At 37.2% G+C, this 17650-nt stretch overlaps 2 protein-coding genes across 2 annotated transcripts in view; both read right to left on the minus strand.

Annotated features, from left to right (window-relative positions):
• LOC148950942 (uncharacterized) overlaps positions 1-9124 on the minus strand; it is a 74075-nt gene extending 64951 nt beyond the window's left edge. The window contains exons 1-4 of the mRNA XM_089090961.1: positions 8786-9124; positions 8349-8626; positions 7452-7611; positions 4625-4751 (exon numbers count right to left, since the gene is read on the minus strand). Of these exons, the coding sequence (XP_088947087.1) occupies positions 4625-4751; positions 7452-7611; positions 8349-8626; positions 8786-9124 (904 nt within the window). The remainder of the gene's footprint in view (positions 1-4624; positions 4752-7451; positions 7612-8348; positions 8627-8785) is intronic.
• An 899-nt stretch (positions 9125-10023) lies between these two features.
• The window catches only part of LOC148950943 (uncharacterized), a 30214-nt gene continuing 22587 nt past the window's right edge, over positions 10024-17650 (minus strand). Inside the window, exons 3-4 of the mRNA XM_089090962.1 lie at positions 13450-13751; positions 10024-10140 (exon numbers count right to left, since the gene is read on the minus strand). Coding sequence (XP_088947088.1) covers positions 10024-10140; positions 13450-13751 — 419 coding nt within the window. The remainder of the gene's footprint in view (positions 10141-13449; positions 13752-17650) is intronic.

Here is a 17650-nt window from a genome sequence, read left to right on the forward strand (position 1 = left end):
TGGGGTAATCGATGGCAGATGTTCTGAATATGAGCTTAAGAAAAAGACGTGGCCTTTCCAATAGGCTAGTATGGGTTAATTGATGGCATAGGTTCCGAATATGAACGCAAAAATAACCTAAGATGTTCCGTAAGGCCGCTAGGTGCCTCAAATTCAAAATGGCGGACAAAAATACGAGTTTGTTAAAATGAGAAGACATGACCGCTCAAATATGCTAGTCCGGGGTAATCGATGGCCATCGTATATGAAAGTAAGAGTGGACTAAAGTAAAAATACGAGACCCCGATATTCAATAAGAAGAGGAAAAAAAAAAAAAACGCTCGTTAGTTCAAACATGACACATTACAAACGGCTTAAATTTGCCTCCATGTCAACTGCTTGTGTTCAACCTGTCATCTAGCTGTCAGTTTCATCATCATAGGCAGCGCAAGCGCAATAGCACTGCCTAAGAAAAGAACGATTTGGGCACAATGTATTTTTTTTTCTTCGTCTTAGACCAGGGTACTTCGTATCGAATGAGTTGTCGTAGAAACTTCAATAAGGACTCATTCGATTGGAAATTGGAGTGGCTTAAACCCTTTTTCATAGTCGAAAGTGATTGAAAGGCACCTAACAGCCCTTCCACGCCCACCATTTCCCCAAACACATCCTATCAAAATCTCGAGACAGCCATTCTTCAGCGTAGTTGATTTCCAGATAGAAATTATGTTTTTGAGGAGGACATTCCCACCCAGCCCTCAAGGCAGGGGTTGTAAGTTAGTCCCTAGGGCATAAGGTTTTTTATTTATAGAAAGCGTTGTCGTAGGAACTTCAAACAGGACTCATTCAATTGGAGATTGAAAGGGCATGTGCCCTTTTTAATAGTCGGAAGCTTTAGATTTTTAGATTAAAGGGTAACTAACCCCCCTCTCACGCCCATCATTTCACCACACACATCCAATCAAAATTTCGAGACGGCCATTTTCTTCAACGTAGTTGAAAGTTCTGGAAATTAGGTCTTTGAGGATGAAAGTGATTGAAAGGCAACTAACACCCCTTCCACGCCCACCATTTCCCCAAACACATCCTATCAAAATCTCGAGACAGCCATTCTTCAGCGTAGTTGATTTCCAGATAGAAATTATGTTTTTGAGGAGGACAGTCCCACCCAGCCCTCAAGGCAGGGGTTGTACGTTAGTCCCTAGGGCATAAGGTTTTTTATTTATAGAAAGCGTTGTCGTAGGAACTTCAAAATGGACTCATTCAATTGGAGATTGAAAGGGCATGTGCCCTTTTTAATAGTCGGAAGCTTTAGATTTTTAGATTAAAGGGTAACTAACCCCCCTCTCACGCCCATCATTTCACCACACACATCCAATCAAAATTTCGAGACGGCCATTTTCTTCAACGTAGTTGAAAGTTCTGGAAATTAGGTCTTTGAGGATGACACCCTTGCCCTCAGGGCAAGAGTTTTAAGTTATGCCCTGGGGCACATAAGGTTTTTATTGAAAACATTGTTGTAGGAACTTCAAAAGGGTTCATTCGATTGGAAATTGAAAGAGCTAGTGCCTTTTTGAATAGTTGAAAGTGATTAGAGAGCAACTAACGCCCCTCTCAAGCCCACCATTTCCCCAAATATATCCAATCAAAACTTTGAGATAGCCATTTTTTAACGTGGTTGAAAGTTCTGGAAATTAAGTCTTTGAGGATGACAACCCCCTCACAGCCCTTGGGGTAAGAGTTGTAACTTATCCCCTGGGGACATATAAGGTATTTATGGAAAACGTTGTCGTAGAAACTGAAAAAGGCCTCATTCGAGTGGAAATTGAAAGGGCTAGTGTCCTTTTTAATAGTCGAAAGTGATTGGAAGGCTTAACAATTCTATAGTAAAGATCGATGTAAGCACAATGTATTATGTATTCTTTTTTCTTTTTTTTTAGACCAGGGCACTTCGTATCGAAGCAGTTATCTCAGGAACTTCGAAAAGGGCTCATTCAATTGAAAATAGAAAGGGCTAATGCCCTTTTTAAAAGTTGAACGTAATTGAAGGGCAACTAGTCCCCCACCCCCGCCCACCCTCCCATTTGCCCACTATGTTTAAAAACTATATGTTGCCTTAAGATTAAATCAAAATGCACTGTGTTAATGCTAATTCCCAATAAGGCATCTCAGCAGTATCCCAAGAACGATTGAGGGTATTATGTTCAAACTTTCAAGGCTACTTCTGCTCTTAAAATTCAACCAAATCAAAATCGCGTAAGTATATCCAAGCTATGAATGAAACTAAATAGATTTTTTTAGCGAATGGTTTCAAGTTTTCTATTTCAGGTCAACTAGAGGAGGTATGAAACTAAATTAAACACTACTATTTGTGTCCAGATTTTTAAAAGGGTGTATGTTGTTAAAAATTGCTGAAAATTTTTCTCTAGCATACAAATAGCAGGCCAAACCATAAAGTCTTAAAAAAACGAACAAATTTAAAGAATTATTTTATTTTGCCCCAAAAAGCCCATGTCACTATAAATGAATAGAAATTAATTTAAAAAAAAACTTTTCCTCAAAATAAGATTTTCAAAGAAAAGTAAAGAACTCCATTAAACCAAAATGAGCAAAAATAAAATCAAATAATCTACCAATCGTAAAACTACCACAAATCACCATCAATAAATAAATGAAACCCAAAACGAACAGAAAGTACAATAACTAACCGAGTCAAACTCAGAACGAGCAGAAATTAACACGAGTAGGGTTCAAAACCCCTATGCCTTCCCAAGGCCAGAACATAATTTGCACTTTACTCAAAAAATACAAATGAATGTGCATTGTCAGTTTAACATGCATATACTGATATTTAGTAGTCAAAATGTTAATATTATTTGATTTATTAAAGTTATAGAAGTAAAAACATTTTTTTTTCACTAAAGTGCAAATTATGTTAATTAATATTCTAATCTTGGTTTGCACACATATCTTCCTATTTTTCCAAACTTTATTTATCTGTGAAAAAACACCCTGAGCCTTGGCTATTCTACTTTTAACATTTTCACTGCTCCCAACATCTTTACTGATAATAATACCAAGGTAAGTGAAGCTGCCCACTTGATCGTATTTTTCCCCATGATAGAGTATCAGCTGAGATATTTCGAGAGACTTGACCTCGCAATCGATGTTTACAGATTGGATTGTCTAAAACCTTCGGTCAGAAGTGAGCGAGGCAAGGGTTCACGACTAAAAGTTGTTCCGAACACACAAATCCCATTGAAGTCGAAAGAATTCCTGCAAGTGGATGCAAACAAAACAGACTTGTTTAACCTTCTAACCATGCACTATTGGAAACACGTGCATATCTAACCAGGTGTTCGAAAAGCAGAGCCTCATCCAGTTATGTTCACACGTACAGGCTGACACCCGCCTTTTGCTTCACACTTGTGACGCAGTCTTACAAGCACATCGGTCGATTACCATACAAACGGTGGACATACAAGTGATTGCAATTGCGACCTCATGCTTTGATCGCATTGGAGTGCCCGAACTATTTATTGCGTTTGGCGTCGGTACCAACCTAAATTACGTTCCCATTCATCAAATAGTTAGATAGCTCAGGCCGAGTAAATCGCAGGCACTTTCGTTCTTCCACGCGTTTACACGATGTGATACCGTTTTTTCTTATATCCCTCACTCAAAGAGGCAGTTCTTTGCGACTTGACCCAATATGCCAGGAGTGACGGAGAATTTCCTTATACTGAAAAACCAGCCTTCCCTAGAGACAGAACTGCAACTACACGACCTTGAATGCTTTGTCACGAAGACATACGATGTAAAATGAGACTGCGGCGACGTGAATGAATTTAGGAAAGAAACATTTCGACGACAAAAGACTAAGAACATACAGAGACTTCCTGCAGCTAGTGCTTCGCTTTTACAACATATCCTTCGGAGCTGTACTACAGCCAGGTCATATGTGGGATCGCCGCCTGGAATCAAGACCCACCCTTCCAGTTTTTCTGACTCTAGCTGGGTCAGAGGTACCGATGGAAAGTGACTTCCCAATTGGTTAGGCTAATTTTCGCTAGCATCAAAGATCTGTCGTGAGACAGTGCGTTGTGGTTGCAAAAAAAGGGTGTGAAGGAAGGTGCCACTGCAAAATCAAATTCTTTGAAGGAGAAAAAGCTCATTACTTTTGGAAAAAAAATTTCTTTCACATGGGAATGAGAGAGTACTTTCAAGAAAGTGATAGTAATAGATTCGAAAAATAAGATACAATTCAATATCTCTTAAGAAAATTTCATTCATATGGGAATAGGGAAGTCCTCGGCATTAAGTGGGAACTGGCCCTAGTGCATTGCAGAGAGAGAAAGAGAGAGAGAGAGACAAAAAGAAAGAAATAGATAGAGAGAGTTAGATAGAGAGAGAGAGAGAGAGAGTGCGAGAGAGAGAGAGAGAGAGAGAATGAGAGAGAGAGAGAGAGAGAGAGAGTGAGAGACAGAGAAGCATATCATTGAGAGAAAGAAGACATATTATTTATTAAGAGATACTTCATCTATATGAGAATACTTTGAAAAATTGTAAGCCTATTACCTCCAGGTTCAGAAATCTTATTATTGTCTACGTGCTTTCTGAAAAATACATTGCCGTCATTACTTACCATTATTCACAGTTTCAACGGTAAACTGGCCAAAAAAACAACTAATCAGCGGATTCGTTTCCTTTCCTTCTTCTTTAATAAGTTGTTTATTCAATAGCCTATAATCCTCTTCCAACCACTGAAGTAACTGGAAGAAAATACTCATAATTTAATTCAAAAATAATAACAGTTACGGGTCAAAACCATTGAAATAATAAACATATGTACAGGGTCAAATGGACAGGGATTTATGATGGCTCCATCTTGTATTTCTGAAACAAAGTAACTACGACGATCAACACTAATTAAGCTTTATTGCTTGCTAGAATCTATATGAGCGATTAAACCACGTCTATTCTGCATGCAGATATAATTAGACCTCAAGCTCATATTTGCTAGGCAGGACTAAATTACGCAATTCACCTGGGCATTAGCGATGCACAACTTCCAACCGGATATAATTGCTGCGGCACTGATAAAAAATGCAGCATTATTGGTCTTCCGATTTCTGGCACGCTCAGTTTTGTTTGAAAGATTACTACTTGATGGAGAGGAGGAAGAAGGTTCATAATGTTTCTAGCGCTAGATTTATGATAAGGTCTTCTGGTGATTAAATACTGAATTATTTTTGAAATTTTTGGTAGTAGTCAGGTTCCATGAGGGACAGCCAGTTGAATCTGTCGACCCATCGACATTTATGGGGATTACAGAGTCGTAAGTTGTACTTACTAGATGGTAATAATAGGAAAATATAATTTTTGTACTTGCTAATTCAGACTAGCTGGATAGGGACTATACAACCTATTAATGGCTTCTAGAAACTTGGGCAAATGTGCCAGGCCGCGGGAAAATTTTTCCGGGTCGCGAAAGAATTACAAAAGCATTAAAAAATTCTTTTGCTTATTTTTAATATTTTCATACACCAGTTAGGCACAAGGAATAGTCACAAAGTGGGCGTTTATGCCCTTTCAAGAGACTTACCGATCTTTTTTTGGCTCTTCACTATTCTTTGAAAAACTTCTTTTTCGATTTTTTTTTTCTTTAATTAATAAGTTAAAAATTTTTAATACAAAATTACTGTGCATTTAAATTTCAAAACAATTAAACTAAAGTTGTTACAGTAATTTTTAAACTACTCAAACAGATTTCAAATTGATTTCTAATTAAACATCTTAATCTATGTCGAAACTAGGTTTTCTGTCACATTGGCACCGTTGCAAAAACAGGAAAAAAAACAAATCATTGTCAATGCATTTTTTTAGTCCATACACTAAAAATCAATAATAAACGTTCGGCTATTTAAAAGATTTTGGGTCTTTTCCAAATAATCAGCTAAAATTGCACTTATTTAAATATAATAACAACATATTTGGCAATTGAATTCCCTAATCTAAAAACGCAGGGCTTTCAAAATCGTTAGAATGTCATAAACTCACTTCACTTCTGAAAAAAAAACATTGGTATATCAACTTACTAAATGATTGTGGCTGAAATTGTGCAGCACCACTTACTGGAGCTACCCTGCCTGGGTTCTTGAAAAAAAAATCTCACATGGCTATAGAATATAGCTTACTTGTATTCTTCCAAAGGTCACAAAAAACACATCTATAAACTCCCAAGACAGACTCTCTAAACAGTGTCTCTATTTAGACTGTCAATACAGACTAAAAACTAAATCACCAGTTCGATACAACGAACTTTGCAAAGGGGTGGACCTAAGATTGGCCCAAGCCAATCCGCTAAATTAAGGTTCAAATCCCTAGCTTCTTTTGAATAACATCATCTTTCAATTGCCCAAAACGGGAAGACTATTTGCTGCAAAACAACTATAGTATAGAAACGAGATAACTAATCATTGAAAATTATACTATAGGCAAATCTAAGCAAATGTAATTACAGAAAAGAAAACAGGTATTTATCTGGAAAAAAAAGAACAAGGGCTGGAACACCAACAATATAAGCATGAAAATTCATGGGTGGAAATAGTCCTAAGCCTTGAGAAAAGGGGACAATAAAAATTCTTAATTGAGAGTGTCGGATATATACCCCATTTGCTTCCAAAGCATACACCTAAGTGTAACGAAATATATGTACAGACGTTGTATACAGGAGAACCCTTGCGAACAATGTAAATACAAAGTGAATTTCTTTCTAGTTACCCAACCACTTTTTACGGTTCATTCTTGATTATACTAAAATGAATCAATTTTTTTTCAATTATTCAAACTATTAAAATTATTCAGAAAATTGTAATATAATCTATTGACTCCACTCGGTTCAATAAAGCTATCAGTCGCTTTTCATAATTATAATACAATGGATAAATGCTGATCAAAGGTTGCAGAGAATACAAAAAAACTGTCACTTCTATTACTTGATATACGTTAATTACAATTAAAAGGAAATATTCAATCCGTTAGCCCTTTAATCTCAGAGAGAGCGGTGGTGCATTCGTTCCTAAATATTAAAAACAGTCTGTAATATGGGAACCCTAATTTAGTATCATTTATTTTTAGGAATATATTTGGAGTAAGCAAAATCAATGGGCACTGGGGCGATTTCCTCTCGTACTGGGGAAACAATAGTTTTAAGAGAAAAAATTAGTTTTCTAATATAGAAGCGTTGTGATAAAAAGCTGAGCTTAAATGTAAAGACTGAGGGATAGGCGGAGGCGACATCACTTCCCTTATTTTTAAAATTATATTTAATTTTTAAAAGCAAATACACCCCCCCCCCTCACTCCATTTCAAGAAGTACACACATAAAACATAAAAGTCAAGTAAAAATAATCGTTAGATAAAGAAAGACTTCTCACTGATAATTTCAACACTAAATGTTTACGACTTACCAAACGGGTAGTTTCTGAAGCATCATGATGACTAAAATTACCTCCAAGACCAATTCTTAGAATAGAGCTACATTCGGATGGATCTATATTTCTTTGACGGCGCAGCATGAGTGCAAAGAGTCTTCTTAAATTGGTGACAAAAGCAAACATTTCGTAGTTCCTAAATATTAAGCAAAGTTAATAAAATCCATTGAGTAATTATATGAGAAGAAAAAGAAATTTGTTTCATGTTTTCCCCATGATTAGTCAACTCTTCAAGACTCTAGGAAAAGGACATTCGAAACTAAAGAGAGTAGGATCTTCAACGAATTATCATGGCTCTTATAGGAATATATAAAGAAAAACAAGTTTTTTAAACTGAAAGTAAGGAGCGACATTAAAACTTAAAACGAACAGAAATTATTCCGTATATGAAATGGGCTGTCCCCTCCTCAACGCCTCTTTACGCTAAAGCCTCTTTTAGCTCTTTACGCTAAAGTTTTTTATTGTTTTAAAAAATAAAATTCTGAGATAGAGTCAAACTTTAGCGCAAAGAGCGAAGCGTTGAGAAGGGGACAGCCCCTTTCATATACGAAATAATTTCTGTTCATTTTAAGTTTTAGTGTCGCTCCTTACTTTCATTTTAACCTCCTGAGTCCTGGGTATGTTCCTGAGTTGGGGCGAATATGAAATTTGGAATTTACCGATACAAAAAATAGCACAAGACGATGGAATGAAAGTTTTATTTTTTTTTAGGTTCTGAGGGTCCGGGCGGGATGTACAACCCGTTGGACATTGGGACTCAACTTCATGTAATTTTCAAACACAAGTTACAAAATGCCATGAGAAAACATACAATCAATAACACACAAAAACATCCTTCATTTATGGAAATCTGAAAAACATTCTCCAACTTGCTTGCCAACCTGAAAGCAGAAATAGAACTGACACGCTTCGCAGAACACTTTCGTTCGCATTTTGCATCCAGCCATTCGGCATCGAGCCGAATTCCTCAACGTCACGTCGTAGTGATATAGATGCTTTGCATTCAATTTCTTCTCTGGTCCGGATGGCCAAGGGCATCTTTTTCTTCTTCTAGCTGACTGCTCCAGTTTATCTTCATCATTATCGTCTTCACATTCGCTGAAGGTACCCTCGGTTGATCGCCGAAGACCTTCAACTACATAGTCAGCTACCTGAAATCTGAAGTGGATCAGCTGATCGTAGGGTGTGTTCCTTTTGATTGAATCCTGCCTTTAGAGTAGACAGGCATACGAAAGTGCCAAATTAATGATATGATGAAGAACTCAAACTAGCCACTTCTTTGTCCTGCTGCTGAATCTGTAATAGCTCACCATGCGGTCACAGAGATCAACTCCGCCCATATACTTGATGTTCTGTCTTACCACAAGAGGACTGGGAATATCTACATACTTTCTTTCAGACTTGTTGTATCTTGACACAGGTAGCTCGGGTTCCTTGGCATAGCAGCTTGAAGGTAGAAAAGTGGGCTTGTTGTCGTACCACTGCGTAACGGCTACAACTCGATCTTCTCGCGTGAACTTAATGGACGTCCAACGTCCAGTTCTCTTTAGTCCACGACCGGTCTTCGCTGGTAGACCTTCCAGTCGATTTTTCATGGAAGTGCCAGTTACATTTATGCACTTTTCGGATAATTTTTCGAGCAAACACATGCTAGTGAAGTACCTATCAAAGAAAAGATATGAACCTTCACTTAGATCTTGGCATAGGTGTGGCACTGCCCAGACCTTTAGCTTGTAGTTCTGGCAGAAAGGTTGTCTTTCCTTGATAGATTACGAAATCATACACCAGACCTGATGAACCTGCTAAAACAAGCTTCTTCAAGCCAAGAGGATTTGGCTTATTTGGTACGTACTGCTTCAGGCTGCATTGCCCAGCCAAGGGAATCATTTTCTCGTCAATACAAACGAATTGTTCTTGCTCAAGCTTTAGACACTCAACTCGCACCAAATTCAGCAAGGGATGCACTTTCCAAAGAAGATGATTTCTTTTGGTATCCTCGTCAACCTCGTCAAACAAAAGGAACTTCACATTCTGTCTATGATTGAAAAACCGATCTCGAGGCATTTTCTCGCAGATGACAGGGACTCAAAATTTCTTGCTCCAAAACATTTGAAGACGAGGAAACTTCAGATTACTCATGACGATTGAAATGTCAAAGAATACCGCCAGTTCGGAGATACTAGCGAGCAAAGATTTGTTTGTGGCCTTCTGGTAATGGCAATTCATTGCAAAAGCCATTGTCTAAAAAAAATGAGTCAGGAAAGTGCTTCAAAAAAGTATTCATGTGGCTTCCAGCTTTCCCGTTGACTTGATCTGAGTACAAGGGAAGGCATGAATGATGCTCGTTCAAGGTATCTGAATTGGTCCACATTTTGTTTGGGCAGCGAATTTTTCCTGAGCGACTTGCTGGTACGGAATCAGTTTTGAATGCTGGAATATAATGCGCTAGTGGAATATCGTCCTCTTTTTCATCAAATAGGACTGAGAAGTCATTGAGATTAGTCCGATCTAGAAAGCCTTGAGACTCTTCTTCACTATCAGAGGACACTTAGTCTTCATCTGTTGCACATGTGTTGCCGGTTAAACACCACTCAGGGTTGGTTTCGTCTCCGCTATCTTCCATGTCGCTGATATCGATGTTTTCAACAAAGGACAAGGCTTTTTTCTATGATATTGAAAAATAGAGGAACTGTTGGAACTTCATACCTCATAGTATGAAACCTTAGACATATGTCAACTCCAATTAAATAGCCTCACTGAAGAAAAAAAAAATGTTAGGACGAACCAGAAAAAAAACTTAGCTCTAAAAATACAATCTTCCAACCTGTTGGACTTCTAAGGTAAGACCGAATGCACAATCCATTGTAAAAGACTGAAAGTCCTTCTGTCGGATGGCAGCAATAACAGTAAATGCGTTGAAAATCAAACCTGTCAATACTTTGGTCTTAAAATATATCGCCTGATTTTTTTATATTGTCTAGCCTATCTCTTTATATTTTTTATCTATTTTCTTACTTTTTGACCTTTTTCGTAAGTTGATTTTCTTTATTTCACTTGCTAAATAATAAAAGGTAGTTAACCTTTTTCAAAATCAACAAACTGTGCCACCTCCGTAAATTCTCAGGTATGTTCGAAGCACATAAGACACACTTGAAATAAAAGCTGAAGGTAAAACATAAGGGAGTTGTAATTAGTCGACAGATTAAACTTAAAAAGTATCACAACTTTTTATTGACTCAGGCTTTCAATTGTGTACAGCGTCAATAACAAAGGAAGAGAATATAGGCATTATATGGGTCTGCGAAAGGAGAGTACCGACAAGAAGGGTAAGAGGGCCAGCATTTATTGATGGACTCGAAAAATCAAGCAGATGGCGGAAGACAATTACTAGCCCTAATACATTTGTTTAAGGTATCAGAAATAATCACTTTTTGCCATTATTCCTACTCACAGTAAAATCCATCGTGCGTTCAGTCATTTTAGTTTTACGTCTAAGATTAGCCAAATATCCAGAAATTTGTCGAACAAATTCAAGCCATATTTTAAACAATAGTTTTCATTTTTCAGCGACTTTAATTAAGGGTTGACTAATGCTAGCTTAGCTATTCGTTGGTATCCAACACTGAAGGTAGTGATACAGAACATGCATAGTAAAAAGAAGCGAAGTGAGGGTTGAAATAAATAAATTTGGTCGACAAATCCTCTACCTTTTCTAAAACCGCACTGCTCTTCTCTTAAAACTTTGTCTACGGCATCTCTCAGTCTAAAAAGTATCATATTACTAAGCAATTTGCTACCTACAGAGACCAGACTAATGTCTCGATAATTACCACACTCACTTTTATCACCTTTCTTATTCTAAGTGGCTTAATTACGGTTTTCCTAAAATCGTTAGGTACTTCCCCTTTTTCAAAAATCATATTCAAAACCTTCTTCAGTAACCTATTTCTAACCTCAGAGCCACCATATTTAAGAAACTCAGTTACCACCCAATCATAACCTGGAGCCTTAGTATTCTTTAATCCTTTTAGTACTGTTGCTAATTCCTCCTCACAAAACAAATTTTCCTTCACATCCAAAGTATAACAACCTTTTTCATTTTCCTCTATATTTTTTCCTGCAACTCTATCTCGGTTAAGCAAATACTCAAAATGTTCGGCCCATCTCTCTTTAGTTTTTTCCTTATCGCTAATTGCGACCCCATTCCTATCTTTAACTGGGCCAAGTCCGAATTGACTATTCCCTCTCAATTTGTTGACGTGCCAGTACAATATTTTACTATTATGCCGTCTAGCTGCATCTTCCAGATCCTCGGCAATTTTATCCATGGCCTCCCCTTCACACCTCCTAAGTTCATATTTTAATGCTTTTTCCACTGTTTACATTTTTTTGTTTTTGTTTTTCATACGATCTATCATTCAGATAATTCTTGTACAAGTCCTTTCTCCTTTCTATTAAACATAAAGCTTTTTCACTAATATTCATAGCTGCAGTTCTAGCTTTCTTCCCTAATACACCTTCAGGAACTTCACAAATTATTTTTCTAAAATTATTCCAACCATCCTCCACTATCAAATTTCAAACTTTCAAGTTTAGTATTCAACTGTTCCTGGAATGTTTCTCTCAAATTCTCATCCTGGAGTCTACCAACATCATAACTTCCCGGGAGGTAGGTACCCTTCCGATATTTCAGCTTTAAATTAACCCTTGACACTACAAGATTGTGATCTTTACTTTTAACATCAATAACATCACTCCTATATACCCTAGTATCTTGTATTGATCCTGCCAGTCTTCGGTTTACTATAACATAATCAATAAGGTTTGCTGTCTCACCATCACATGAATACCATGTTAACTTATGAGCAATTTTATGACCAAACACAGTATTGGTTATAACTAGAAGGTTATACCTACAAAATTGCAAAAGTCTGTATCCATTACTGTTTTCTTTTCCTACACCAAATTTACCTAGGCTGGGATACCATCTATCCCTATTTCTACCAACCTGGGCGTTAAAATCTCCCAGTAAAAACATCATATTTCTACCTGGGACCCTGTCTATTTGCTCCTGTGACTGTAAGTAAAATTCATCTGAGTCACTAGTATCTCCGTCAGTCGGTTCTACAGGGGCGTATACTTCTATAACTTATACCCTGAGCTTTCTAGTCATAAAAATGAGATAATGAACGATAAATTAAAACTGAAGCTATATATATAACAGTCGTGACATCGTTACTCAGCTCAAGTTCAACTTGAAGAATGTTCAACTTGAGCTAAGTAAAGATGTCAGAATTGTTTAATATATGCTTTTAATTTAAGTTTTCCTGTTTTTAGTGCAAGTTGAATTTCACCTTTATTTTACTTTTTGTTTTGCTTAGGAAGGCATTAAATATATGGTCGAAACATTTGTATAGATTATTTTTATTATTATTCACTATGCTTGAATATTTTTATTCACTGTCTTCAGGAATTTCCTTGCTAACTTCATAGACTTCATATGACAGTAGAAAAGTAGACCAATATACTTGCTTTATTCAAGTAACTTTTTTCAAATCAATCAAAATTTTCTCTTTCGATGCATTATTTATCAAACGTAATAATGCTGAAAAAGGAACATGATCAACGTCTAATACAAAACCACAGAAGCAATAGAAGAAACACTAGACAGCAACAAAAAGAAGAAATATATCCCTTTAAAAAAGACATGCTATTCCATTAGAATGGTAACTACCTATAAATTTGTAAGACTTGGAAACATAATATTATACTAGCTTTGCTACAGAATTAAAACTTGAGCTTTCAGACGACAATCCTGGAGATACCTGAATAACCTGAATATTAATAACCTGATATTGATCTGAATAACCATTCAGATCATTGATCGTTGATATTGATCAGATCAGATCATTGATATTGATCTGAATAACCTGAATATTGATCTGAACTTACATAGGAAAAGTTAATACTTTACCCGAAGTTCCAAATCCTTGCTTTCTACTTTAAGCGGTGTAAATTCAAAAACCAGTCTACGAAACTCGGGAATATAGAAGAAGGACTGGATTACAGCTGAAAACCAACAATTGTTCTTAACATTTTGAAGTCCAACAGGCCATTTTTCCAATCTGATTGGATCCCTTAGGTTTTCAGCCTCTCCTAAAGCAATAGTAGCATCAGACATACTTGCTGCAACAGGCGGTTCAAATTCGATCGTGCTAGCACCGTCATCATCTTTATTTTCATCATCGGAAACTAGGTCTACCACATCATGCTTGTCTACAAAGAAACAAAAGAAAAGGGTCAAAATATGAATACAGTTTATGTTTTAACCGTAGCAGTAGATAGATAGTTTCTCTTATTGATAAGTGACATTATAAATACGAAAAAATTTAAACGGGTCAAACAAACTTGTAAAACAAACTATGTTAAGGATGACCACTGTATGCACGGAATAAAAAATTGTCAATTTTATTTTAATGATCTGTTCCGTTTTTTTAGGTTAGGCTTTTTTTTCTTTGAATAAATTAAAATGCTTTTGAATGAAGTGGAATGCTTCAGTACATGCGATTTCACCATGGGATGGTCTTTAATTGGGAATTAAATAGAAATTAGATAGCTGCCCCCTACTGGATAACCCGCTTTATATATTATATATATATACATATATATATATATATATATATATATATATATATATATATATATATATATATATATATATATATATATATATATATATATATATATATGACTACTACTAACAACTAAGCGCAGCACCAAGCCGCCTGAGACCAATACAGCTACGCACGCTCCACCTCCATCTCAATCTATTGAAAGCCTCCTTTTACACCTGCCCACGAAGGTCCCGTTTCCTTTAAATTTGTCATTATGACTTCCTCCTGCCCCAGACGAGGACGACCTGCTTTCCGTTTAGCCCTAGACGGTTGGCCAAAAACAACAATCTTCGGCAATCTGTCATCCTTCATCCGCACAACGTGCTCTAGCCACCTCAACCGTTCTCACATAATAGTCCTAGGGAGTGGTATTGAACCACATTTTTCGTCTAATCTATGTTTACAGACTTATCTTCCTATTCTTCCAAACAATTTTTTTTAATGTGAAAAAACACCCTGAGCCTCGGCTATTCTACTTTTAACATCTTCACTGCTCCCACGATCTTTACAAATAATACAACCAAGATAAGTGAAGCTGCCCATCTGATCAATCTTTACATTACCCAACATCACCTTTACATCTTCACTTATTCCTAGAATTAGTGACTTAGTCTTCCTAACATTAATTTTCAAACCTATTCTGGCACCCTGAACTCGAAAAACCTCTCAAGCTTCATTCAGTTTGCGCACACCTTCTTCTAGGATTCCTAAATCATTAGCATAATTTAGGTCAATGTGATTGTTTTCTTCCCATTTGAGTCCGTGGTCTCCCATTGCTTCTCCTGCGCTTCTTAAGACAAAGTCCATCAAAACAATTCATACAACAGGGAATATAACCCGGACCTGTTTCACTCCTAGTTTGATACAAAACCAGCTGCTAACCTCATTTCTAACCTTAACCGCTACAGTGTTATTCTCGTAAATAGCACAAATCACTTTAATGTATTTGTCTGGTATACCACACAAGGATAATACCTTTACTACAGCTCTTCTATCAACAGAATCGAACGCTTGCTCATAATCTATAAAACTTAGGACCAAAGGTTTTAAACAACTCAGGCACTTCACAATTGTTAGCCTAAGAGTGGAAATTTGGTCAAGACGTCTTCTACCTTTTCTAAGACCACACTGTTCTTCTCTTAAAACTTTGTTAACGGCATCTCTCAGTCTAAAAGTATCATATTACTAAGTAATTTACTACCTACAGAGACCAGACTAATGCCTCGATAATTACCACACTCACTTTTATCTTAATATTAAAAATTCGCTTTCATATCACTTTCATATTTTAATGCTTTCTCCACTTTCTTTACATTCCTTTTGTTGTACTTCCCAGGGGTAGTTGCCCTTCCGATATTTCAGCTTTAAATTAACCCTTGACACTACTAAATGGTGATCTTTACTTTTAACATCAATAACGGCACTCCTATATACCCTAGTATCTCGTATTGATCCTGCCAGGCTTCCGTTTACTATAACATAATCAATAAGGTTTGCTGTCTTACCATCACGAGAATACCATGTTAACTTATGTGCCGTTTTATGACCAAACACCGTATTGGTTATAACTAGATTGTTATACCTACAAAGTTGCAAAAGTCTGTATCCATTACTGTTTTCTTTTCCAACACTAAATTTATCTAGGCTAGGATACTATCTATCCCTATTTTACCGATCTGGTGGTTAAAATCTCCAAGTAAAAATATCATATTTCTACCCGAGAGCCTGTCTATTTACTCCTGTAACTGTAAGTAAAATTCATCTGAGTCACTGGTATCTCCGTCAGTCGGTTCTACAGGGGCGCATGCTACTATAACTTGATACCCTGAACTTTTTCGTCATAAAATGAGCAATTAGTATTTTATTATTAATACTTACCAAGCCTTAACAAGACTTAGCAGCTTACTTATTCATCGTGAGCCCTACTCCTTCTCTATGTATCCCATCCTTTCTGCCTGAGTAAATAAACTCTATATCACCTAATTTCATGCTTCCTACCACTCGGATATGAGGTTCTGACACTTCTAATAAATCCAATTCGAATCGTCCTGACTTGTCAGTCAAAATGCCGATACCATGGTTATTTTTTAACGTCGTAACATTCCAAGTTCCAATTTTCATGTTCTTTAAATCATTGAAATAATTTTCGCCTCAGGAAAAGCAATGATACCGGATACCAGTGCAGGACGGGGATCACATCTTCTCAAGTTTACACCGAAGTGCTTAAGCCAGCTTAGAGCTGGAGAGCAAGAAGTCCCTCGGACCTCTATGAATACATTCTGACCAATGTATTTATTCACCTCCATGAATACAGGCTTTGTACAATTCTGGGTCCATCTTGGTCACATCATGGTTTTCAGCACTTGGCGATGCTCTTCTATCAACAAGAGTGCTCTTCTATCAACAAGAGTCGAAATCCTGCATAGACAATCTTAAGCTTATTACCTCCGACTTATTATATATTCATGCCTTCAAATATTATGCTACTATACGGAGGCAGTCCATAATAGATACATTAGCTAAGAAGAGGTTTTTCAGCCCAAAGACACCCATCTAAACATACCAAGCCCAGAATTGTCCATTAGTCAGTATCCCATGCGAATGCTGTGTCGTTTACTAGGCTAAAATTTCTTCGAGGAGCGCCCCTCCTCAAGTGGGAATAGAGTCAACCGCAAGATACCCAGTCTTGCAGGTACCCCGAAAGGGTTGAGGCAGCCCTTTGCAAAGACCGTTGTCCATATATCTGGATCTTCCGCCCTGTCGCAGTTGTCCTCCTAGAGAGTATTCTCCCGGTTGGTGTTCTGCATTACCCAGCAATGTAACCCATTATTGGGAGAAGGTTTGTAACTCATGGGATTTACGGACAAACCAGTAGGCAATTTTAGTGTACATTTAAGGAGCCTTCTTCCTCCTCCACCTGTATTTATGACCTCGGGTGAGGGTGTCCCAGTTTCTATTATGTACCCCTAGGGACAAGGTCTCCCCTTGGCCCTTACCTCCTATGGAGGTGCCCTATATATCTGTATGGCATTCCCCTATTGCCACCTGGGGACACGCCGAGTGGCCTGGGGGAGGCCATGAGCATAAGTTAAGACAAAAAAGCCAAAACAGTAAAATGAAAGCAGATTTCCAAAATGATGATAGAAATTATGGTACTTCGGCTACATGTTATAGCAATTTCACGAAAGAACTGGAGTTAGTTCATTATGAGAATACAAAATTAATAGTCAACTAGGTGCACTGACAGTAAAATTTGATTATTCTGGATACATTGGAAACATCTATTACTAAAACATTGGACGCAGCTGCTTTGGCTCTTAAATGGCTCGTATTCTTGAAGATACCTTTTATACGATGGGGATCTACGGGCTCGTAAAAATTCATGGTACTTGTCTATTATATAATAACCATTCGAGAAGTGAAGTTTGATGAATGCTAATGAAAAACAAATCCAAGTAATTCCAAGAAACCTACTTTCCCCTACCGGGACCATCTCCCCCC

This window comes from Artemia sp. Qi Xiang Cuo, chromosome 6 (genome assembly GCF_049724085.1).
Source record: "Artemia sp. Qi Xiang Cuo chromosome 6, ASM4972408v1, whole genome shotgun sequence".
Classification (NCBI taxonomy): Eukaryota; Metazoa; Arthropoda; class Branchiopoda; order Anostraca; family Artemiidae; genus Artemia; species Artemia sp. Qi Xiang Cuo.